The sequence below is a fragment of the Podarcis liolepis genome, assembly GCF_965112155.1.
Source record: "Podarcis liolepis genome assembly, chromosome: Z".
In the NCBI taxonomy this organism is placed as follows: domain Eukaryota; kingdom Metazoa; phylum Chordata; class Lepidosauria; order Squamata; family Lacertidae; genus Podarcis; species Podarcis liolepis.
In genome coordinates, this window is record NC_139570.1 from 40,790,045 (window position 1) to 40,814,009 (window position 23,965).

The 23,965-nt window shown below is 45.5% G+C and overlaps 1 protein-coding gene across 5 annotated transcripts in view; it reads right to left on the reverse strand.

The window, feature by feature from the left end:
* GARNL3 (GTPase activating Rap/RanGAP domain like 3) overlaps positions 1-23,965 on the reverse strand; it is a 102,969-nt gene that overhangs the window by 15,013 nt on the left and 63,991 nt on the right. For all 5 annotated transcript variants that reach the window (XM_083485806.1, XM_083485809.1, XM_083485808.1 and 2 more), the window contains 15 exons: positions 22,276-22,351; positions 19,275-19,373; positions 18,311-18,414; positions 16,625-16,733; positions 15,283-15,328; positions 13,240-13,346; positions 12,131-12,246; positions 10,372-10,476; positions 6,367-6,441; positions 5,885-5,996; positions 5,215-5,313; positions 4,713-4,826; positions 3,360-3,535; positions 2,001-2,159; positions 1,346-1,412 (listed from right to left, as the gene is read on the reverse strand). In XM_083485806.1, the coding sequence (XP_083341932.1) occupies positions 1,346-1,412; positions 2,001-2,159; positions 3,360-3,535; positions 4,713-4,826; positions 5,215-5,313; positions 5,885-5,996; positions 6,367-6,441; positions 10,372-10,476; positions 12,131-12,246; positions 13,240-13,346; positions 15,283-15,328; positions 16,625-16,733; positions 18,311-18,414; positions 19,275-19,373; positions 22,276-22,351 (1,564 nt within the window). The remainder of the gene's footprint in view (positions 1-1,345; positions 1,413-2,000; positions 2,160-3,359; positions 3,536-4,712; positions 4,827-5,214; positions 5,314-5,884; positions 5,997-6,366; positions 6,442-10,371; positions 10,477-12,130; positions 12,247-13,239; positions 13,347-15,282; positions 15,329-16,624; positions 16,734-18,310; positions 18,415-19,274; positions 19,374-22,275; positions 22,352-23,965) is intronic.

Consider the following 23,965-nt stretch of genomic DNA (forward strand, 5'->3'; position numbering starts at 1 on the left):
CTTTTGCTCATCCAGGTTCCTAGCTTTGCTTTGCCAATAAGATATACTGACAAGAAACTGAGATTTTTGCTCAAGTCAGCTTCACCTAGAATCAGAGGACTGGCAAGTGGGGTGATGGCTGAGGTGGCCAGAAGGCAGAAACTTTTCCAGATTCCTCGTCTTTCTGCCTTCAAGTCAAGCTGCATAGACTAATTTCACCACTACCACTAGGTGTGGGCTCATTTGCCTATTCTAGTGGAAAAGGGAGGGCAAGACTTGGGGGTTGGCCATCTACTGCATTCTACCATCAACCCACTTGAGCCCCTCCTTGTTTTGGATAAGGATAATGGAGAAGAGAAGGCTTAGTGGCTGCCCAATGCATCAGTCCAGGCTCACTTCGACTTCTGGCAGCTGTTTTGATGCACCTGTCAGCTGCCCACCCACCACCATGTGCTGCTTATGCAAAGAACACATGCAACCAGCAGGAAAGCAAGTCCGTCTTTCTCTTCTCTTACTTCTGCCCCTTTCCAAACAGTTTACTATTATCCTTATTCTATTTAAATTGTATAACTGTTTTATTATAATCTTATACTATACTATATTATATTATTTATCAATCATTAATGTGCAGTGGACATATATTGCGGGGCATATGTGCAAGAGAAGAAATGCTTTTCATGCCTATGGGGGCAGTCCTATGGCAAGATGGCCACCTGTCATGGATGCTTTAGCTGAGATTCCTGCATTGCAGGGGGTTGGGATAGATGACCCCTGGGGTCCCTTCCAACTCTAAGATTCTGTAATTCTCTGAAATATGATGAAGATGATGATTGGGCTATATCCAATAACATAATTAAGGTACTCTTAGTAGAACTATTATTACCACTTTATAAATGATAGTGAGATTAATAATGTCACTTATAAAAATAAAATATGATAATATCATTTATAAAGCACCTAACGTTTTCCAACTGTTTTATGTTTTGCATCAAAGATGAGAGAATCCCTGCCTGCAGGTTCATAATCCAACAGACATTATGCAAAAGGAAAAAAAGTAATGGGAGGAAAGTAAGCAAATTCTTGAAGTTACATCATCTCAATAACATCCTCCGATTTCCACAGGTAGGCCTCCCTGCTTTCAAGTGCACACCAAGCACATGCACACAAACACCCCAACCACCATTGCTTTCCTGACGGCCAGCAGAGGGTGTTTCTCTTCAGCTCTAGCAATCCCTATTCTACCTTACTGCCTCTCCTGTGCGAAGCAAGTCTTATTCCTTAAATGCCCATTCTGCACTGATGCAAGACGGAACCATAGACAGACCCCAGACCGTCTCCCTGGACAGAGCGAGTTAACAGTACTTACAGTTATAACACAAGAGCAGGCCAGCTTCTCCATCTTCATACACATCAATAGCTGCAACAAAATTAACCTGCAATGATAACGGGCAAGGGTAGTGGGCAGGCTGGAGGCTGAGCTTCCTACGAACTCTTTGAGAACAATTCAGCGGTTTTGTATCAGGAGAAAAAGGAGAAGTCCCACCCCCTACCCCCCGCTTTCCATCCCGATCCCACCAAACGTTTCTAAATTCTGGCACCTGCATCTAGTCTGTAATTTAATCTAATTGTTTTACGTACACTTCTAATTCAAAGCCTAAGTAAACAACTGCAGAAGTGCTGCTTCTGTTATTATACATTTTGGTTTTCTGGCACAGGGGGCATGACCCAGCCCAAGTTAAGCATGTTTAGAAATCCCAGTGATCTTGATGGTAAAAAAAAAATCACAGGAAGTAACAGGACAAAAGTATTTCATTTTGACTGATTCATCACCTAGGATTGCCTTTTTAATCAACTGAATCAGGTTGACAGTAGACATCAGGTGTAGTGCAGGAGATGGCCCTGATCCTGAGATCAACTGCATTTTTGCTCGGGCAGCCTTGGGGGTGGGGAGGCTGAGACCCTTTCGAAGGAAACGAGGGACAGCAGCTTCAGCAAACTGCTGTGACACCCAATGAACTTACCCTGCTCGAGTCGACATGGTGCAATCTGTAGGATTCGCCCGTGCTCTCATTGATCAAGTCGAACTGGTGCCGGTAGGCGACGCAAATCAGGTTGTCATTTTCCCCCGTGGGCCCGTCCACCAATGTCATGACAACAGGGGGGTCAGACAAGCAGATCTCCTGCAATCCCCAAACAATGCTACATTAAAGGTATTGTGTGTGCGCATGAACAGAGATGCAGGACACCAAATTCAGACTTCTTGAGGATCTCAGGTACAGAAAAGGGTAACCAATACAACAACAGAGATTGCAGAACCTCCCACAATAAATCATTTGCATTTTAAACATTTTAGTTAATAAAAAGGTATCTAAAGTTATAAGAGCATGATAAAGGCTGATATGCATACACAGATCAGGCATGGAGGCTTTGCCCACAGACCCGCTATGAAGATCCATCAAGCTGATAGGCCCTAGAAATGAGGCCTCTGTGCCCTGTCAGTGTGCCCTGTCCATGTGGAACTCCTTCTTGCTGGATGTGTGTCTGGTGCCCTCTCTGGTTAGGGTCAAATGAAGACTTGGCTATTCCAAGCTGCTCTGAACTGAAGGAGGTTTGTTGGTCTAGAACACAGGTTGCCAATGCAGCACCCATGGAGGCCAGTTTGCCCATCCTATCAGGACCCTCTCTGGTGTCTGTGAGAGGTCTTGGTAAATATTCCCTCAAAAATCTGCAATAGATGAAGGGCTGCTTGCTCTCCCTACTCAGTCTCTGTTTGCATTGGCTTGGCCTCTCCTACACTGAACAACCCCCCTAAAACCGGAGCTGAGGTGTGAAAAACTTCTCTCTCTGTGAGTGAGCATGGTGGCGGCTGATGTAGGTGCCTTTTCCCATTGATGGGATGGCTGAATAGTGTGTGTGTGCCTGAACCATTTTATGGTCCTCCTTTTCTGCATTTTTTGTAAAGATATGGAAGCCCTTATGCAACCCGTTTAGTGACTGTCGCCCAAAGAACTTTCTCAGCATTCCAAATGCATCCATTGGCTCAAAAGGCTTGATGACACCTTCCTCCCACTGGCCTATCATTTTAAGCTGTGGCTGCTTTTACGGCAGGGGTGGGGAAATCTGTGGCCCTCCAGGCGCTAATGGGCTGGCCAGTGTGCTCAGGGATGGTGGGAGTTGGAAGTCCCAATAACACTGGGAAGGCCAAAGTTTCCCCTCTTGATCGTGGGCCCCATGGCCTCTCTGAAGGATTTTTAAAGATCAGGAAGACTGGATCAGCTCCTAGGATTAAAAGGGCAGCTTACCGTTTTCCGCCAGGCACCCAAGGAGGAGGAGGCATGTGTGGACGGTGGTAGTTTGCCAGTGCTTTACCTCAAACCTACCCGGATGTACTGGAATTCTTCAACTGGGGACTCTGACTGAGGCGACAACGAGAGGCCACTGTTCAGACCCTCCCACTGCTTGAACTTCCTGGTGATGAGAAGCAGCTTGTTCCGGATGGATGCGACGATCCGCAGCTCGTTGCTGTGGTGGGTGTTGATGGCATACAGATGGCAGCCTGGGCAACAAAGGTTCAGTTGAGGGTGAGGGTGTGTGTGTGTGTGTGTGTGTGTGTGTGTGTGTGTGTCAAGCACAGCTCTGAGAAATGTCCCAAAGGAAAGCCTGGCTCAGAGGGATGGGAGAGGAGAGCTGCAAACTGACCACAGTGGATCATGCTCTGGGTCACAGGAGAAATGTTTGAGCACCACCACATCTAGCTGTTTCTTGCAAAGGAACAGAAGGCATCACTGCCCAGCTGCATTGAAGTAGGAACCTGCCTTATACTGAGTCAGACTATTGGATCATTTAGACCAGCACTGTCTTTGCTGACTAGCAGCTGTGGTCCAGGATTTCAGAAAAGGGCCTCTTCCAGCCCTACTGGAGTTGCCGGGGTTTGAACCTGGGACATTCTTCATACAGAACAAACGCTGCACCACTGACCTATGACCCTTCCCCAGAGACTCAGTGCTATGCTGTGGTCCGTGTGGGACTTGAGCTTGACTAGAGACTGAGGAGGGGGAAGAAATTCAGTTTTGTAGTTTCCACTCATTCACCTACCCAAAACTATTGGCTTAAGCTGTGCTGCTGTCCCCTGACACCTGAAATCAGCCTGCTTTAATGCAGGGGTGTTCTTACAGGAAAACTCTAATGCAAGGACAGGCACCTTGGTCAATGATAAGAGCATATACTCCGCCTACAGACAACAGACTCCCAGGTTCAAACCCCCAGATTCCCTGTATAAAGAGGACGTCAAGGATGGGGAAGCCACCGACACTAGAAAGCCGCCAACAATAGTAGGCCAGATGACTCCAAGATAAGGCAGTTTCACATGTTCACAACCTTGTGATCCCTTAAAGCATCGTTCAGCTGGTTGGTTGGTTGGTTGGTTGGCTGAGACCCACTGCCTGATCTCAGCACTACCGTCATACTCTACCCAGGTCACCCCCCTCTCCAGCGCTGCTTCTTACCCTCAATGAATGTTTTTATTAGGTCGGAACGTGTCCCTGAACTCAAACTCCTCGGCTGTGTGGAGAATAGAATGGTGTGTGGGTGGGTGGGTGTGTGCATGAAGAAACTAGCCTACTGTGCAAAGGCAAAGTGCATATTTGTTGCCCCACCTCCTTTTGCCCAGGAGGTTACCCAAAGGGAAGGCAGCCCCTAGGCTGGAAAAGCTCCCCCACCCCTGCCATAAGCACCTTTCGTTTTCTCCAGTTTGTTCTCTCGGCAGTCACACTTGCTTCTGGCTTGCTTGGATTCCATGCCTTTCTGCACGGCACTCAGCCGGAAGACGAGGAGGCGAGCGTCCTTCCCTGTCAGGTGGGAGACACACAAATAGACATGTTACAGGGAGAGCTAAAAGGAGGGAGGCTGTGGGTTGTTTCTGAAGTGTCATGCACCAAAGGCAGCCATGGTTTGTTTTGTTGTCTACTGCAGGCCACAGTCCCAGGCAATCCAGGACATTCCATCCAGCTTTCTCTCTTCAACAAATCCCAGCATCGAGATTGGACACAAGACATAGTTTTGCATTCAAAGGGCTTACAGAAGGTTAAAACAGTAGACACACTATCATACAAAATAAATGCAGGATCCTGGAAGACCCAACCTAAGCTAAAATACCTCCAGCGAAGCAGTTATGCTTCTACCACAAGCTTGCCCAGGGAAATGACATTTCCTCCCAGACAGGCTTACGTGCCTTACCTTTGTCCGCTCTAGTAATGAGAAGGTCCAGAGTTTCCAATACATGCATCTGTTTGATCTGTAAAGTTTTATCAAACACTGGGATGGGAGGCTGCCCATCTGGAAGGAAAAATTCAAGAGACTCTGTGTCAAGGCTCAGATCAAAACATCAATGGGGAAATCCATATATATTGGCTGGTTACAATAATATTCAGATTTCAAAGGCCTTTCTAAATAGCACCATTGTACGTGCCATCTAAAAGGAGGCAGAGATTATTCCTACTAAACCTCTACTGGCAGGCTGCTCCACAGGGCAGGGCCTGCCAAACCTAAAGGCTCAATGCTCAGCAAGGGCAAACCGAGTGTCAGGCATGTGGAGAACCACCAGAAGTGCCTCATCAGAAGATCTTAGTGATGGAGGTGGAGTATAAGGGATCAGATGGTCATTAATACTTTGGGCCAAAGTGATTAAGGGCTCTGTGAATTAACCCAAGTACCTAGAACCTGGCTTGGTGGCAAATTGACAACCAGTGCAACCCTCTCAGCAGAGTGGTAACATATAACCAGCAACCTGCTCCGTGAGGAGTCTGGCCTCACTAGCAGCTTTCAGGCCAGATATGAAGCAAGCCCCACATAAGCTACATTACAGAAATCAATTGGGGGTAGGGGAATGTAAGGGTCATCCACCAACCATCTAAGAGGAGGACACCAACATCTGTAGAGACGAGCAGTGACTGGCCCCAGGAATCTGCGCAGAAAACATCATGAGGGAAATTGCTGCAGAAGCACTGAGACTCCCAGGGCTGTGGAACAAGAGAACCGTGAACTGGTGAGCATAACAGGGAAGGGTGCTAAGCACTAGAGTCACAACATACTGATCTGCAGAGGTGAGCTCAAGAGGTTGCTTTGCATCCCTTGGGGAAGCAGAAATCCCTCAGTTAGCTGAGGATAAAAAAAAACGCCAAAGCTAATAATAAAAATGAAAATAAAATGTAACTTATGTGACCTGTCTAAATCATGCATATTTACATATTTTTAAAACCTCTATTTTGCACTGTGGTTTGCTTCTAAGCACAAACCTATTATCCACAGCAATCAGAAACTATACCAGGCTCTTGAGCCAACTCACCTCCTATCCTCCCCCGAAGATTTACCTGTTAACCATTCACTCACCTCCTTTTTACAGAGGCTCGTGGAAGCCAGAATAGCTGGGGCATCGCCTCTCACAATGGTTTTGAGTTTGAGTGCCTTAAAAAAAAAAAAAAGACACACACACAAGAGAGAGAGAGAGAGAATATGAAGTCAGTCTTATATGGAGTCAGTCTTGACAGCAGCTCTCATGGGTCTCAGGTGATTCCCTGACTCTACTGCCTTTCTACTGCAGATCCCATTAACTAGAATGCCAGAGACTTATTTTGCTTTCACCAAGTGAGCCATGACCCCTTCCTTTATAAAGTTTGTGGTGGTGAGAGGGCGTGAGACTGTAAAGACTGATTTACTTACATGCCGGCCTCCATATGGAGTGCCTGTTTCACATGTGTTATCTGCATGGTACAGTGAAGAAACCTTCCACTGCACAAGGATGGCCATAAGGAACATCTAGGCTGGGTTGTCCCCCCTCTGACAGGTGTATTCAACAACATGTCAATTATGTAATGATAATACATTAATCACAGGTTTATACTGGACCATCCACACGGCATTCTGCTTTATTGGCTATAGCGCAATGCTTCCCCAATGTTACCACATTATTGCTATCTAGAGAGGCTCTCCTGCCCTATGGCACAATGAAAGGAGGGCAAAAAATAAACCAAAATATTTGTGGTATTAAAAGATGTATGATTACAGCAGAAAGTTATAGGACATGCACTGACTGAAAACAAAGCAGTATGTCCCCCCTTCCCAATCAAGACTCTGATATTGATCAGAGTCTTTGATCAAAGTGGGCTGGGCCTGACAATTTACCTGTTTTCATGGTGCGTTGGGGACATCTCCATTTTTGGATGTTTTGTTTTGATGCCCTCTACAAGTATGAAGGCAACAACTCTCCCTTTCTGCATATCCCTAGTTTCTGGTATTCAAAGACAGCCTGCCTCTGACCACAGATGCTCAATCTTGCCATCATGGCTAACAGCCATCATCAAAATTATCCACAATTTGCTTGAAGCTATCAAAGCCAGTGGCCACCAGCACACCTCATGGAGGCAAATCCCATGAATTAATTATACTTATTGTGTCAAATACATCTCATGCTGTCCTGGGCACAAAGTCCCACCAGACCACCATGGCAACCATCTCAGCATGTAAAAGGTACAGCGGTTCTGGGAAGAACACAATGATACACTTCACGAAATGACATATTTGGGAAATCTGCTAAGAGGGTACTTGACTGCTCCACGAGAAACACTATAATCTTTCTTATCAAAGTCAGGGCCTCATTATCTGTTGAAGGGCCTCTCCTGATACTGTGAACTTGCAAGCTGCTTCCTTTCATGCTGTAAAGAAGGCTACCAAACTGCGGCCACAAAGGGCTACCCAAATCCAGATCTTTTTTTGACCCACTTTCTACTTGATCTGCAGACACTATGTTTTCTCCTTCCCTCTGCAAAGGAGAAGCCAGTGAGCTCTCAGAGCCTGCTAATTCCTTCCTGTTTCAACCTGGTTTTCTTTACAACTGATCCCCTGTTAATTGCCCTTGCTTGCAATTTGGACTTGATGCTGCTGCCTTTGTTGAACAGGATTTTGCTCTCATTTCTATTGGTACGCCTGACGTAATATTCTCCCTCTCTCGAACATTTGGTGTGCTAATTTGTTGTTGTTTTTTTTTTTCCAAGGGTGAGAGGAAATCAATTTGGCGTTGATAGAATGTGTTGCGCGTTTTTCAGGGTTTTCTTTAAAGCTGTGAAAATAAAGATGCATAGCACCACAGAGGGCTGATGCAAATATAATTGCTGTCAAGAGCCTGGGAGCAGGTCTGGTGTCATATTAACACAAGAGACCTGCTGGATTAGGCCAATGGCCCCTCTAGTCCAGTATCCTGTTCTCATACTGGGCAATGAGATTCCCCACCCCCCAGGAAGCCCACAAGCACAACCTGAGTGCAAGAACACAACCCTCCCGCTGTTTCCTGCAACAGATGTTCAGAAGCATCACCACCTCTGTTGAGCACCCAGCACCCTTGGACAGCTGCAGGGGTCCTAGTACCCTGGCAGGACCCAAAGGTACTCAACACCTGCCTTGGGCCCACCATGCCAGGCAGCTGAAAACCACCACATAAAGCCCCCCCCCCCGGTGTTCTGGAGTGATGCTCTGACAGGAAAACCTCCAACCTGGGGATGAGGGGCACTAATGTGAACTTTGCCGAAGACCCCCTCAAACACTAGCATCCTGTTCTCACACTAGCATTCTGTTCTCACACTGCCCAACCAGATGCCTTTGCAAAGGAGCTCTGATGTGCAACTGTGGAGCAACTGCGGAGGCAGAACATAGCCATCAAGGATAGCAGCCACTGGTAGCCTTGCCTTCCATGAATCGGGTCTAATCCCCTTTAAATGTCTCCAATTTGTTGTAAACTACCCTCATCTCCAGAAGTATCATGTGATCATTTGCTGCTCTCCCAGGCCATTTAAGATTTGGTTTAAGTCCCTGTGACATGGCTGGCTGGCTTTTTTCTTTTCTTTCTCTGTATCCAATGGCTGTTTTAAGTTCTGTGCTGCACATGGTATTTTACTGTTCTGGCTTTGTACCTGCCCCTAGAGCTTATTGTCTTTTCATTGTAGCAGTTTTATTTTTCTGTTCTATCCCCTTTTATTTGTACAGTGTCTAGAGAATTTATTTTGTAAAGTGTCTCGTAAACACACAAAGAAACAGCACATTTCAAAAGCAGCTTTTGCTGTGGCATCAGTTTTTAGAGGGGAATCTCTCCCCCCTTGCAGGGCTGCTCTGGACTGGGGTCTTTCAAGGGATATCCCATTAAATTAATGGCATCAAGTATATTGATTTCAATGTCTCTTCTTTGAGTATGATCAACAAAAGCTCTCAATCACCCTGAAGAATTATCTTGACAAGGGTCCCATTGTATTTCCTACAGCTTATCGAGAGTTAGCTACTTATTTAGGGCTGTGGGGTGCTTTTGAAAGTTGTTATTTGCTTATTTACTACAGGCCCAGGAGCTGAATGTGGCCCTCTGGGCTTCTCTATCTCTCCCTTGTAACTCTCCCTAGGCTACATACTTTATTGGCCCTCCTTCGTGCCTAGCATGCATGCCTTCCCCTGGCTATAAAGTGTCACTGAATTCTAATAAGCATGTCTCTTACTTGTCAGGATGGAAGATGCAACGGGGTGTGTGGAGAAGCTATAGAACTGTGCAAAGGTAAAAGTTACAGTGGTTATTACACCCATTTTAGCCTCTGGCTCCTCCCACCACTGTCATGTGGTACTTGGAAGGTTGTTCAGAAGGGAATGTGGTGCTCAGGCTGAAAAACCACTCCTGGTTTATTATACTTACGTGCTGCATTACAAAATAAATTCTATTTTAAAATAACATTTCCCCAAACCCAGAGGCATTCCTGTTAGGAATGGTTCAGACGGAGGTACCCAGGTGTCAGAAAAATATATTTATGTATGCGACAACAGCAGCATGGATCTTGTTAGCCCACAAATGGACTGAGTACAACATATCTAAAAGGGATATAAAAAGGGGAAGAAATCGAACTAAGTGGATATACAAGAATATGCAGGAGTTGTGGCTAAATTAAAGGAGCCTTGGAAGGGGAAGGAGGGAAGTCGCTGAATGTACTGGTATAATGAAAGATTTTAATGTGGAAATGTATATTTGAAAATCTTTTAACAAAAAACCTTTTTTAAAAATACAAAATAAATTCTATAGGCATCCTATGAGAAAGAGATGAACAGAAAGAGAGAAAGGTAGGGAGGCTGTTCCCACACACCATACCTTTGAAGCACATTTCTCCCCCCAAATAATCCTGGGAATTGTAGTTCGTTAAGGGTGTTGGTAACTGTAACTCTGTGAAGCAGTGTGTGCTGTGTTCACAGCCTGGATGTGTGAGAGTCAGAGGCAGTTCACTGGTGCATATTGCACTGCCCAGCCTGTTTAGCTGTTCAAAGACCTCAAGTAGCCACAGTGAAACACAAATTCCAAATACTCAGCAACCACACCTGGCCAAGACGGACAAATTCAGCTTGTCGGGCCTCCTCTTTCTTCCGGGCTGATTTTGGGGACTCAGGTAAGACATCACTGAAGGATCTCCTGTTCAGCATGTTCTAAACGAAAGCAAAACAACAACAACAGAGTTTTACTGAACTGTGTCATCCTGGGGGTGTTTTTTAATTTAATTCTGTGCAACATGATAGTTTTCCATTTACAAGGGCTTTCTTGACATAGGGAGGCGTTCAAACACATGAATCTCTCACCTGTGTTCCAAAGCCGTATAGTCTGAGGAAGACTATACTGTCTTCCGACAGTGTGGTCCAAGGAAGACTGCACCACATGAGTTTTCTGAACTTTAAGAACACCATATTATATATTTTTGTTTATCCACTTGTTCTGACTGGCAGCTGCTTTCCAGGGTTTCTGGCATAGAGTCTTTCCTATTACTTGCTACGTGGTCCTTTTAAGCCAAGATGTTGGGGACTGAACCCAGGACCTTCTTCATGCAGACAATAAGCTCCACTGCTAAGCTACGGCCCTTCCCTGCCATCTCTTAGTAGGCCTGGAACTCTGGGGAGCTGCTGCCAATCAATGTAGACAATACTGAGCCAGATAGACCAATGGGTCTGACTCATTTTAAGGCAGCTTCTTATGTCCCTTCCAGAGCCGTCTTTCCCATAGGGCTTAGTGGTGCGTCACGCCAGGGCACTGGCCTCTCAGGGGCGCCCCAGCAAGTGGGGGAGCTGCGCAGCTTTGCCAGCGGCCTCCCCTTTCCATACACGCCCACCAGCTGTGCCCCGCCAACAATAAGGCTAGCGGGCATGCAGCTTCCCTTCCAAGCCTCCTCGGGAGGAGAGCGATCCCTGCAGAGGCTTAGGAGGGAAGCTGCGCCCTGCCAACCGTATGGCTGGTGGGCACACAGCTTCCCTCCCAAGCCTCTGCAGGGATCGCTCTCCTCCCGAGGAGGCTTGGAAGGGAAGCTGCACTCTCCTGTCAGGAGTTCAGCCTACAGTCGAGTAGGACCCTGGCAGAGACACATGCCCGACTGGCGTGTTCCCCTCCCTCCTGGTTGATCGTTCGGGAGCTTCATAAGCTTTCTTCAGCCCAAACATCACAGCAACCGATGCCAACCGACACCAGCACACTAAGGGATCCGCAGAGTTTGCTCAGTTGTGTAACAGATGGCAGCAACTGTGCAAATTCCAGGAGGGAGGGAACATGCGAGTCAGGCATGTGTCTCTGCCAGGGTCCTACTCGACTGTAGGCTGAACTCCTGACATCTCCTCCCACAGAGGCTTGGGAGGGGCGCAACGTCACTCTCCCGCAGCAGCATGGGGGAGAGTTGCACCCCCCCCCCATGGCTGGCAGTGCACGGCTACGGCCACCCCAACACTATCCGTGGTAATTTGGAGGTGCTGGGTGGATATTTGCACCCACATCTGCTAAAGACGGTCCTGGTCCCTTCGTCCAATATCAGAACAGGCTCTTCTTATGAACACCACAGACAAAAAACCTCAAGTGAAATTCCTATGCAAGTTATGAATTTCGACCTTGAATTTAGATGCTGGCTCCCAAAGTTTTGTCGTATGCCAGCATGAACAAAATAAAGAAATCATGATGGACCTGTGCTCTTGAAAGCATGGGGAGAGAGGGAGCTGGCACCGCATAGATCCCAGGCATAAGAAGAAGAAGAAAGGCATTGGATCAACCGCCACCATCTTTCACAAGAATCGTTTTTTGAGGTTCCACAGAAGAGGCGGAGCTTACCTTGTGCATGTCAGGCATGAGGTCCTGGTATAAAGAGCGGATCAGCATGTCCAAAGTACGCTGCCGCTTCTGAGCAAATGTTGGAGTTTCCAAGGTGGCTTTCTCCCCATTGATTACTGTAAGGCAACGGAAACAGAAAGAAGACATGTCACATACCATGCAGACCATGTTATGTACTATGACACAGAGGCTGGGCTCCTATATGTACAGCACTTAGAACATTTTGGGCATTTTGTAACTACAGTCATACCTTGGGTTACAGCCGCTTCAGGTTGCGTTTTTTTTTTGGGTTGCGGACCGCCGAAACCCAGAAGTACCAGAACGGGTTACTTCCGGGGTTTGGTGGTCGCGCATGCACAGAAGTGCCAAATCGCAACCAGCGCATGTGCAGATGTGGGTTGCGAACGCTGGGGGTTGTGAACGTGCATCCCGCACGGATCACGTTCACAACAACGTGAGCGTTGTTAAAGATTATTGTTGGGTTGTTGTGTTTTTAAAAATTGTTCTTATGAAAAGTCATATTCAGTTTGGCCCTGATAATTATGCTCCACTTTGTCAAAGGGGGTTTATTCTAGCACATTTGCAAAGCTAAGCAGAGTCCTTTCAAACTGGATAGGGAACTGAGCGTTGGGATTCCTGCATTGCAGGGGGTTGGACTAGATCAGTGTTCCCCAACCTTGGCCCTCCAGCTGTTTTTGGACTACAATTCCCATCATCCTTGACCACTGGTCTTGCTAGCGAGGGATGATGGGAGTTGTAGTCCAAAAACAGCTGGAGGCCCAAGGTTGGGGAACACTGGACTAGATGACCCGCAGGGTCCTTCCAACTCTACAATTCTATGATTCTAAGAGGGAAGGGCTGCAGCTCAGCAGTGCAGCGCAGTGCAAAGGGTACCAGGTTCAATCCCTGGCATCTCCAGGGAGAGCTGGGAAAGATTCCCTACCCGAAACCGCAGGGAGCCACTGCAAGTCAGAGTAGGCACTACTGAGATAGATGTGGTCTGCTGTGGTGTAAGGCAGCTTCCTATGTTCCTAAATGTGTCCAGGATGGCAGTCTAAATGCCTTAATACAAGGACCTCTTTGATCTGAAAATGGCGTATCCAGCTTACATTTCACCAGCAAGAAGTCCCTGAATTCTTGGTGGTCCGTAAACACTGGTGGGGATGGAAGAGGAGGCCCAAAGAGAGGTACGCTTTCTTCCGAAAAGATTTTCAGCCTAGGGAAAAGGGCACATCAGATATTTGGGGCAGGACACGGTTTTATTCCAAATGCTACATGCCTCTAAGCAAAAATTCATAAAATTCAACTCATTCCCTCTCCAAGCACTTCTAGCAAGGTGTAGAGACACTTTGGGTGTGATGTAATAGTACAGTGGTGCCTCGCAAGACAAAAAGAATCCGTTCTGTGATTCTCTTCGTCTAGCGTTTTTTTCGTCTTGCGAAGCAAGCCCATTGAAAGATTAGCGGATTAGCGCTATTAGCGGCTTATCTGCTGATCGGATCAGCTGATAAGCGGCTTAGTGGCTTAGAAAAAGGGGGGGAAAGGGAAAAAAAACCAGCAGGAACTCGCAAGACATTGTCGTCTTGCGAAGCAAGCCCATAGGAAATTCGTTTTGCGAAGCACCTCCAAAACGGAAAACTCTTTCGTCTAGCGAGTTTTCCGTCTTGCGAGGCATTCGTCTTGCGGGGCACCACTGTAATCAGATTGCAGTGCTATGTGGATATTTCTGGCACAGAAGCAAAGTAAGAAGTCTCTACCCACAAGGAGCTTACAGTCTAACTTCAACAGAAAGGAAGCCAAAAGATAGAAGGGGACATATAATATAAGACAAAGAAATGAATGGGAAATAATGCAATTACATACATACATACAGTACATACAGTACATACATACTTGGGATGTGGGGGGGCAGCTTTGTTATACTTGGGGAGGAGATTTGCTGTGCAATCCTAGGCACATCTACTCAGAAGTTGAGTTCCATGGGGCTCTTTCCCAAGTTATTGCAGTACTAAAGCAGTATGAAGCCATGAAGCAATATGAAGCCAATATAAAGCAAAATGAAGCCATGGGCTTCTATTATTATTATTATTATTATTATTATTATTATTATTATTATTATTATCATCATCATCATCATCATCATCATCATCATCATTACTAATTGGATTTCATCATCATCATCATCATCATCATCATCATCACTAATTGGATTTCTTGCCTGCCTTTCAACATAAGGTCCCAGGACAGGTTACAATATAAAAAACAGGCTTGTAATTTATTTAATCTGATTTTATTCAGATAAATATGGTAGGTTCTAAAGCAGGGGTCAGCAAACTTTTTCAGCTGTCCCTCAGACCTTGTGGGGGGCTGGACTATATTTTGAAAAAGAAAGAAAGAAAGAGAGAAAGAACGAATTCCTATGCCCCACAAATAACCCAGCGATGCATTTTAAATAAAAGCACACATTCTACTCATGTAAAAACACGCTGATTCCCGGACCGTCCACGGGCCGGAATGAGAAGGCAATTGGGCCAGATCTGGCCCCCGGGCCTTAGTTAGCCTACCCATGTTCTAAAGGCATACACCTCAGTTGTCGAAGGCCAGGGGAAAGAAACACTTTCAGCATACAACAAAAGCTATGCAACGAAATGTGCCAGATACACCTCTGTGTGGGGGGGTGGGGGGGTAATTCCACAGCTTAGGGCTTACCTTTCATCCATCCAATTTTCCCTACAGACTCTCTTAGGTGTTAAGAACAGCAGAGGGGGGCCTCTTGAATTCAGTTTATATCCTGTCCTTCCTCACAAAGGAGCCCATAGATAATGCAGGCTGCTGTTAGCTGGTCACAACCAAAATGCACTCTGTACATTCTCAGAAACAACTTCTCTTCCTACTTTACATGTTCCTGACATTCAAAATAGGTCTGAGAAGGGACCCCATGTCCACACACCCCTGGGAGAGTCTGTAAGCCTGAAACATGAGCACATTGAGGTTTCTTCCTTCTTTTCCCCCCAATAAAATTACGCTCGTGCTTTTTAGTCTCAAACTTCCCCCTCTCCCTGTGCATTTTCACCAATATTACATGAAGCTAAAGTCATAACATGTCATATCAAATTAAGGAAATGAACGGTTTGTCTGCAGTTGACACCCACCTGTAACTATCACTTTGCGTATTATATCTCACTAAGGCAAAAATATCTGCAGCATCAATTAAGGAGCTCAATCCGTTACTCCCACGCCAATGGAAACCACTTGTTTCTTGATAATGCCCCCCCCATTTGTGTTGAAATAAATAACAAGGAGGGGAGGGAAAGCGGGGGGAACTAAAAGATCAAGCACAGGAACATGTTGGAATATCTTTTCATCACACGAACCACAGGGCAGTTCATATTGTTGGAAAAGCAGCAATACCTGATGCAGAGAGAATGTTCACACATGCTAAGCCAGGGTTTTTGGCTCATGAATGAGTAGTATGCTGATACATACTGCTGATCATTCCCACTTCACTCCTTCCCAGGCACAGGCAGAATAAATAATCAATGGTGCCATGGCTTCCTGTTATATCGAAACCAGGGTTTGTGGTACCTTTCTCCCAAGTCACGATTGCTAGCCAACCTTAAGCCATCGTTTGTTGCTGGTTTACTTTTGCAGCTTGTGAAGTAGCAGCAAATTATAACCTCCGGTTTGGAGATGATGGAGAGTCAAGGCTAGGGGAAGGGAGGGGTGAAGCAGAAATGATCAGGAAGCATGCCCCAGCACATTGTTCATTCATACTAAACTGTGATAAATCAGCAGTCCTGGCTCATTGTGGGATGCAAATGTGGTCAATGCTTAACTGTGGTTTGTTGCCTTAACCCTGATTAAGCTTGGTGATAACCAGAAGTGGATTTATGCATGGAAGAACCATGGGCTCCATCCATTTCTGGTACTCAAAGGGTTGTATGCTCTGCCTCCATAGTTGGAGGAAGTACGTCGCTAAATACCAGTTGATGGAAACTTCAGGAGCGCAGAGGGCTTGCAAGCTTCCTAGAGGCATCTGGTTGGCCAATGGGAAAACAGGATGGCCTGATCCAGCAGAACTTTTCTTATGTATCCAAAGTTAGGCTTATTGAAATTCATGCACATGACCAACTTAGCTCCAATAATTTCAGTGGGCCTGTTCTGCATATAACTTAATTGCGTACAAGCCCAAACAAATTACTGGGCTCAGAATTCTTTAATTCTAATTTTGCAGCAGCCTTCAATTTCTAGGAGAAAAGACCCTGAAATCTGCACACTTCTAGTTTGGATATGTAATACAAACTCAAATATCACGTATACATCGAGACCCTAAGAAACTCAGGCCTGTGAATATTTAAGCTTGGGAAATATATTCCAACATGCTCAGAAGCCCTGACCCATGAGTGGAGCTGAGCTCCTTAGTTAAATCTGAAAAAAGGAAAAGAAGTTGATTTTACAAAATTAAGGAAGTGGAAAGGGAGTGGCGAAAGATACGTGTAAAGTGGGAGCGGATCATGGATGGCTTAAAGGCTGGAGAGGATTCTTCTCCTTCTTGGAACACAATGGTGACAATGTCGTTCCCGATATGCCGTTTCCTTTCCACCTGTAAACAACAACAACAAAAAGAGCTGTTCATGGCTTCATGAAACCTGTGTAAAACAACCCCCACTAAGTCCTCCATAAAATATTCAGATGAGTCTCACGTTCAATTTGAAATGGACCAAAAGAAGGGACTCTTTTGGTTCAACTTGCCAGCTCTGACAGTTCATGTTTTCTACACCTTTGAACAGTGAGTGAAATTAAATCTGAACAATCGGGATGCAAAATTCTAACTTGTAACAACGTGATCTGCGAGGCTCAGGAGATTGGCCCCAGGAACTGTCTTTCAGAAGGAAGGCCCTCCTCATTTATAGAATCCAGAAGGGCAGTGGGGGAGAAAACATAGCCTTGGCGGCTGTTGGAACTTGGCTCTGAGGAATGGTTGAAGAGAACTGGGTATGTTTGGAGTTTGGGGGTGGGAAATGCTGAAGGGATGAAGAGATGGGGAAATAGTCAACTTATCTTAAGATTTGGGCCACAGGCCTGGAAAGAGCCTTGGATGTAATCCAGTCCAACCCTCCAGGGAGGGCTGCACTGCAGGATGAAGTTCCAGCCTCTGATTTAAATACCTCCAGAGAAGGAGAGGCCACCACTGCCTGGACCAGCCTCCCCCGCTGTCAGACAGCTCTTGCCATAAGGAGGTTTAACCAAAACCTGCTTTTCTGGCAGAGACACACTAAGGTGAATGGAGCTCTGCTCCACCAACAATAGTCTTCTCCCAGCCAGCCAGCCCCCCCTTCCTATTTACAACCAGTTCAGGGGAGTGGCACTAATTAACCTCCTCCTCAGTTTCAGTGCTGCTCCTTATAGAACTCAGCAGGGAGGAGGAGGATGGGGACAAACTAGAATTAGTTGGCTCTGCCTGCCATTAGCCTTGGCTCTGCCTACGGTTGGCCTCCCTGCCTTCTGCCCTGCCAGTCCCAATGGGCAACAGCCACCAGTATTCCTGGGAGCTTCCACCTGTTGGTCCTACTCTTCCTATCCAGAGCTACCAGAGAACAAGGATGCCCCTTCAGATATCTGAAGGGGCTACATCCACACCACACATTTAGAGAACTATGATACCACTTTAAACAGTCATGGAATTCTGGGAGCCCCCAAATAACTCTAGGAGCTGAAACTTGCTAAGGGTGCTGAGAATTGTTACGAAACCCCTATTCCTTCTATGCAGCTAAGATTTCCAGACTTTTCTGTGGAAAGGGATTTGTTGTTGAACCACTCTGGGAATTGTAGCTCTGGGAGTGAAATAGGGGTCTCCTATCAACTCTCAGTACACTTAACTAACTTCAGTTAGTGGCTGTGCAAAGTGCTTTAATGTGTGTGCTGTGGCCTTTGTCTCCCCTTAACCTCCTCTTCCAGCGCATAAGCACACCCAGTTCTTTTGGGTCACCAAACCCCTTGCCATCCTGGCTACCCTCCTCTTGAACAGACTCCAACTCGTCAAGGTCCTCATTTAAAACAGAGTATCCAGAACTGGTCTTCCACATAAACTTTTCCAAAATGTGCATCCTGGAAGTGTTTTCCTTCCTTTGATGGTGGCTTGTGGTCTAACCAAGAAAAATCAATAGGGAAACCACATACTTGCTGTTTGTTCTCTTTCGAATATGGAAGCATGGTTGAGACGTGGAACATTATCTCGTGCCCTTGGTAGACAGTGTAGATGGAAAAAATGCCTGTGGTGTCATCTGCAAAAGAAAGGGAAGGAGCACTGGGCTTTCAGTGGGGTGGTATGGAGTTTAGGGACTCCTACACTTCATCCTTTCCCATTGGACCATTGCTACATTCAGGGTACCTCTAGACCACCTATATTTTAAGGAAGGGATACAAGCATATACCCTGAAATTTAGGTTTGCCCAGTTAAAGTAGATTACAGTACTCTGTCATTCTAGCATAATACATCCATTTTAAAAAAGGAAACTGACTTTTTGTGGTTAGGAAAGTGATGAGGAAATGCATTAAAAAGTGTGGAACAAATGAATGCTTACTGGGAAGGAGTTTAGTCACTCTACAAAAGGATCAGTATGAATGCAGGACAAAATGTTCATTGTTGTATAACCTCCCCATAAGCAAATCAGAAGAAAAGTAGGATATAATCCGACCTCTGCGTAAGCTTTGTGCAAACAAATCAGGATGTTCAATACATAGGTTGACTGGAGGAGCCTTTATCACTGTCCTCCTTCTAATACGCCTGAAGCCACTTACAACAAACGGATTGCAATAAAAATAAACAATGGAACAGAAAACAGCAGCGAAGAGAAGAGCAAACAACTGGTGGGTAAAAACCATCAGAGATTCAATGCCACCAAAAGGCTGAGCGCATCAAAATGTTTTAATTGGGACTTAAAAAGCAGCAATGCAGGTGCCTGGACTGGTGCTGGGCTGAAACAGAAGTGGAGCCAAGACATTTGAGTTGCAAAGGCCAATAGGAGAACACAAAGAAAGTAACCAGAGAAGAACATTTTCATGCATTACAAGATATGATCTGGATCTGCCAACATATCTTGGAATCTGGGTATGATACTAATTGCCTCCAATGAAACCTTACTTTTGGTGTCCAGTCCTCCTCTGTAGCCGGTCCAGCCCTTCAAAGTAATGGTGTCCCCCAAGAGACTCAATAACCTCTGAAAGCTTTCGCTGCCAGCTTCTGCAGATTGGGGGGGTCGAATAAGATAGTGGGAAGAGACAATGGGATAAGAAAGAGGTGAGAGATTTAAATAAAATCTGGGCATTAAATGCATGGACACATTTAACATCATGCTTCATTTGACCCCGAGAACCATAACACTTCTAAACCTGTGTGTACGAAACAGCAAAGATAAAAAGAGTCAGATGTACATGCTAAATGTAGTTCATGCGGATCCCATACAGTGGTACCTCGGGTTAAGAACTTAATTCGTTCTGGAGGTCTGTTCTTAACCTGAAACTGTTCTTAACCTGAGGTACCACTATAGCTTATGGGGCCTCCTGCTGCCGCCGCGCCGCTGCTGAACGATTTCTGTTCTCATCTTGAAGCAAAGTTCTTAACCCAAGGTACTATTTCTGGGTTAGCAGAGTCTGTAACCTGAAGCGTCTGTAACCTGAAGTGTCTGTAACCTGAAGCATCTGTAATCCAAGGTACCACTGTATCTTAAAAAGGTTGGAGAAGTCCACCTTGAGACCAAGACAAAACAGTCATGAGGAATGAGACTAAGGCAATTTTGGTGGCGGCAGGGCAGGAGATAAGGGCAAGGAAGAAGGAAAGCTTTTGGTATTTTCTCTCCCGCCCGCCCTTTGGCTGTTGAGAACACAAATATGTCAAGCTGGCTCTGCAAATATAACCAAGGCATTAAGAGCCTGCCAGAGCTTTTAGTCATACAAACACAAAATGTTCTCGGCCCGACATTGAAATATTTTGTAGCCGTTGTTCAGAGACAGGAGGTGAAAACAAACTCCAGGTCACATGGATAGAGATGCTCTGGGAAGCAGGAGGAGGCAGAGCGGATCCATGCCAAGGGTGGTTGCGGGTGGGGGATAGCAAGAGTTCCCAAGAAACTGGCTATCCCTTTTATTTTGTCTGCTGCTTGGGAGAGTAGCTTAAGAAGAAGCTGGAGAGAAGGGGGGGTGTTTACGCTGGAAGTGCAACTTGTTTTTTCTGTGGGAAAGTCCAGCCAGAGGGGCAGATTTATGATTGTTATGAATGTGGCGCCACCAGTGTGTACATGGTACTTGATAGAGTATTATAAGCAAGAGTGGCTGCATCCGCACCGCACATTTAAAGCAATATTCCCCTCAAAGAATCCTGGAAACTGCAGCTTCTCAAGGGCGCTGAGAGTTGTTAGGAAACAACCCTGTTGCCCTCACAGATCTACTGCTCCCAGCATTCCATGGGAAAAGGGATTGACTGTTAAAGGAACTGTAGATGGGAATTATAAATGTATATGTGGAATAGGCAGAATCTTTTAAAACAGGGCTTTTCAAAATTTGACTACAAATTCCATCATCCCTGACCACAGGCTTAGCTAACGGGTTGATAGGAGCTGTAGTCTAAAAAAACCCCATCTGTGGACTCAAGGTTGAAGGACACTGGTTTGAACGATCCAGGGACTCTGGAGCAGCTGTGGGTGGCAGAGTTAGAGAACTGAAAACTGCAACCATGGGTATTTGTATACCTCTTTCCAGTGATGCCTGGTACCCATTGGGACTGGTAGAGCACAAGGCAAGACCACCCATAGGTGGTGGTGGCACCAGAGCCAATGAGAGGCAACGCCAACTAATTCTGGTCTAGTCCCCTGCCATCCTCCTCCCTGCTTACTTCTACAAGGGAAACACTGAGATTAAGGAGGTAGAAGTGGTAGGCAGGGCCACTCCCGGAACTGGTTGCAAGTAAGAAGGCAGGAGGGGGGAGCTGGCTGACGGCAGACTGAGGATGGTGGGGCAGTGCCCCATTTGCCTTAATGGATCAGCCTCCAGTACCTCTTTCATTTAAGCCTCCCACAATTGAACAGCGGAGCTACAACTGCATAAGAAAAGTAGCTGATAGTGAGAGGGCCTTCATAGTGGTGACACCCTGGCTAGGGAACACAGTTTCATTTTGCCATTTTTAATGGTCTTTTCGGTGTCAGGTGAAGGCACCCAGGCCTTCAAATCATCTTTTAATCTGAGTTGCTAGAAAGGGAAGGTTTTAAGGCTGCTTTTAATTATTGCATATTTATTGTGTTGCGTCTTTAACACAGTACTCTTTGTTCTGTAAGCCAACATAATGTTCATGAGTAGAGAAATATGGTAACAAAAAGAAATCAGCCCTGGATTTCACTTAAATCTGAGCATTCACAGGAATGTAGGAAGCTGCCTTATACCAAGATTATTTGTCAGTCTAGTTCAATATTGTCTACAATGATTGGCCGTGGCTCTTCAGGATTTAAGGCAACCAGGGACCTTACATATGCAAAGCAGATGCTCTACTACTGAGATATTACCCTGGCTGGCTCAAAGAATCACTGGGTATGGAAGTACCTTACAAAAAGAGAAGGTAAATATGTATGGTTGCTATGTGTGCAATTTACACTCCACACCATATTCTCTATCTGACAAAAGTTAAGAGCGTAAACTTTTCAAAGCAGAGGACTCTCTTTCTGCTTATGCTGCCTCGTAATACAAAATGCACACCAGGAGACTACAACTCCCATATTCCCAACCTTTGCCCATGCTGGTTGGGGCTGATGGGAATTGGAGTCAAACATCACCTGGAAGACACCACATTGGCTATTGCAGTGATTGTGAAATAACAGGAGAGGATGTTTCAGATGGTGCCTGGGGAAATCCTCTTCTTTTGCCTCGGCAAGGGCACTCACCAACCTTCTTCTTTTTTTTTTTAGGGAATCAGATTTCCCCTCCTGTTTGGAGGGAGATGGCATTGCACCTCTAAGCAGTTCAGCCAGGTAGAATCCAATGCACCACCAAAGCTGGCCACCACTGGTCTAGATCTAAACCAAGATCAGCACAATGGCATAAACACAGACATTTCCCCACCCACCTCAGTTCAGATAGAAATCAATCTTCAGACTCACCGTTGCTGAACATCTCGTCATCTGTTAGCTGTCCATCTTTGGCATAAAGTACTCCAAACTTAAAATTGACAGAGCCCTATGAAACAGGAACAGTATATTAGTAAGACGGAACCAGACTGGCATTCTTCAAAAAATGAAACAGCTTTATATTGGAAAAGTGAAAGTGCTCCTTTTAACTTGGCAGTTAAATTTGGCAGTTCCACAATAATCCTGCATCCTAACTTGCCAATGAGCAGAGTACGTCTTCTAAATCCTTAACAGCTAGAGGGTGCTAGAGCAGGGCTGTAGCTCTTCCAATCATATTGAGCTGCATCCCAGAGAAATACATGTGAATTGCGGGGGGGGGGGGGGAGGACCAGGATGTGCAATGGAGACTTCATGAATTTGAATATTCATTGAGAAATGCAAGCCCATGCACACTGCTCCAGAAAGATGTGGGAAACCAGTTTGGAAAGACAAACCATATTCTTTAAGGTTACCAGATTTCCCCCCCCAATGAATCTGGGGACACTTTTCAACTTCAATGGATTTTGCATGGGGACTTTATTTGTAAATCCGGGGAATGTCCCCAGGAAATGGGGACGTCTGGTAACCTTATCTTACTCTACTCAGGGTTTTTCATTTTTCTTTTTAGTTTATCATTCATATGCTCAGGTTCTGATTCACTTGCACACTATATTATCCCTCACCCACCTTTTTGGGCAACTGCCCTGCTCATGAATTTGAAGTCAGGCGTATTTTTATTTGTAACAAAATAAATAAAACGTTAACGTGAACCTGCTGTCTGCGGATGAGCCTGAATTGGAAGCCATTAAAGGGATTGCCTTGCAAACAGGACTCACAAGTCTTTATTTCTTCTTATAACTGGATTTCTCAGCATTGTCTGTATTTCTGATCTCCAGGTACGAGTGCTGTCATTTATACAACCAAGACATGCCCAAAAAGGAAGGGAATCAGCAGGCTTTGTGGAATGCCATGGTTTGTAGCAGCAGCATGGCAGCACCTACACCTTGGAACTCCCTGCCTATTGACACTTTTGCTGAACTCTTTTCAGTGCCTGCTTAAAACAGTTCTGTTTAGGCAAGCCTATCCAGAGACATATAGGTTACATGTATTTTATTTCTTTTTAGCTACTGAAGATTTTAATAATCTTTTGAATTATTTTCAAAGGAGAATTTTAATGTTTATTTTATATTTTAGTAAAACACAGAGGTTTTCTTACAATCAAGATATACATTTCATTAAATAAATAGATATAAATAAATACACAGGAGGGGAAACCCGGAAAACAGCCCTCAGTGGGCACAGAGTGCTAGCTGATTATTTGCAAGTGGAACAGAAAACCTAGTTGGAAGGGGCTGGAATGGAGTAGTCTTGAAGAGGTGACTGGGAAAGTGAACAGCAGTAGCCCACAATGCAAGATTTTGTTGCGGTGGGAGTTTATGATATTCAAATCCAGGGAACACTGACTTGTTTCTCTGATTTTCTTGTTAGGTTCTTTTCCCCATATCCCTACTTTGTAGGTGTCTAACACCAGCAACAAACATCTTCAAAAATAAACATGCAAAATCCCTCTCTCTCACACTCAGTAACACTGCTCGTGCAAGCCTGCTATCTTAAAATTCCCTAATTTTAAACTGTGCTATTTTTACTGTTGTTAGCCACTCTGGGTGGCTCCCAACAGAATATT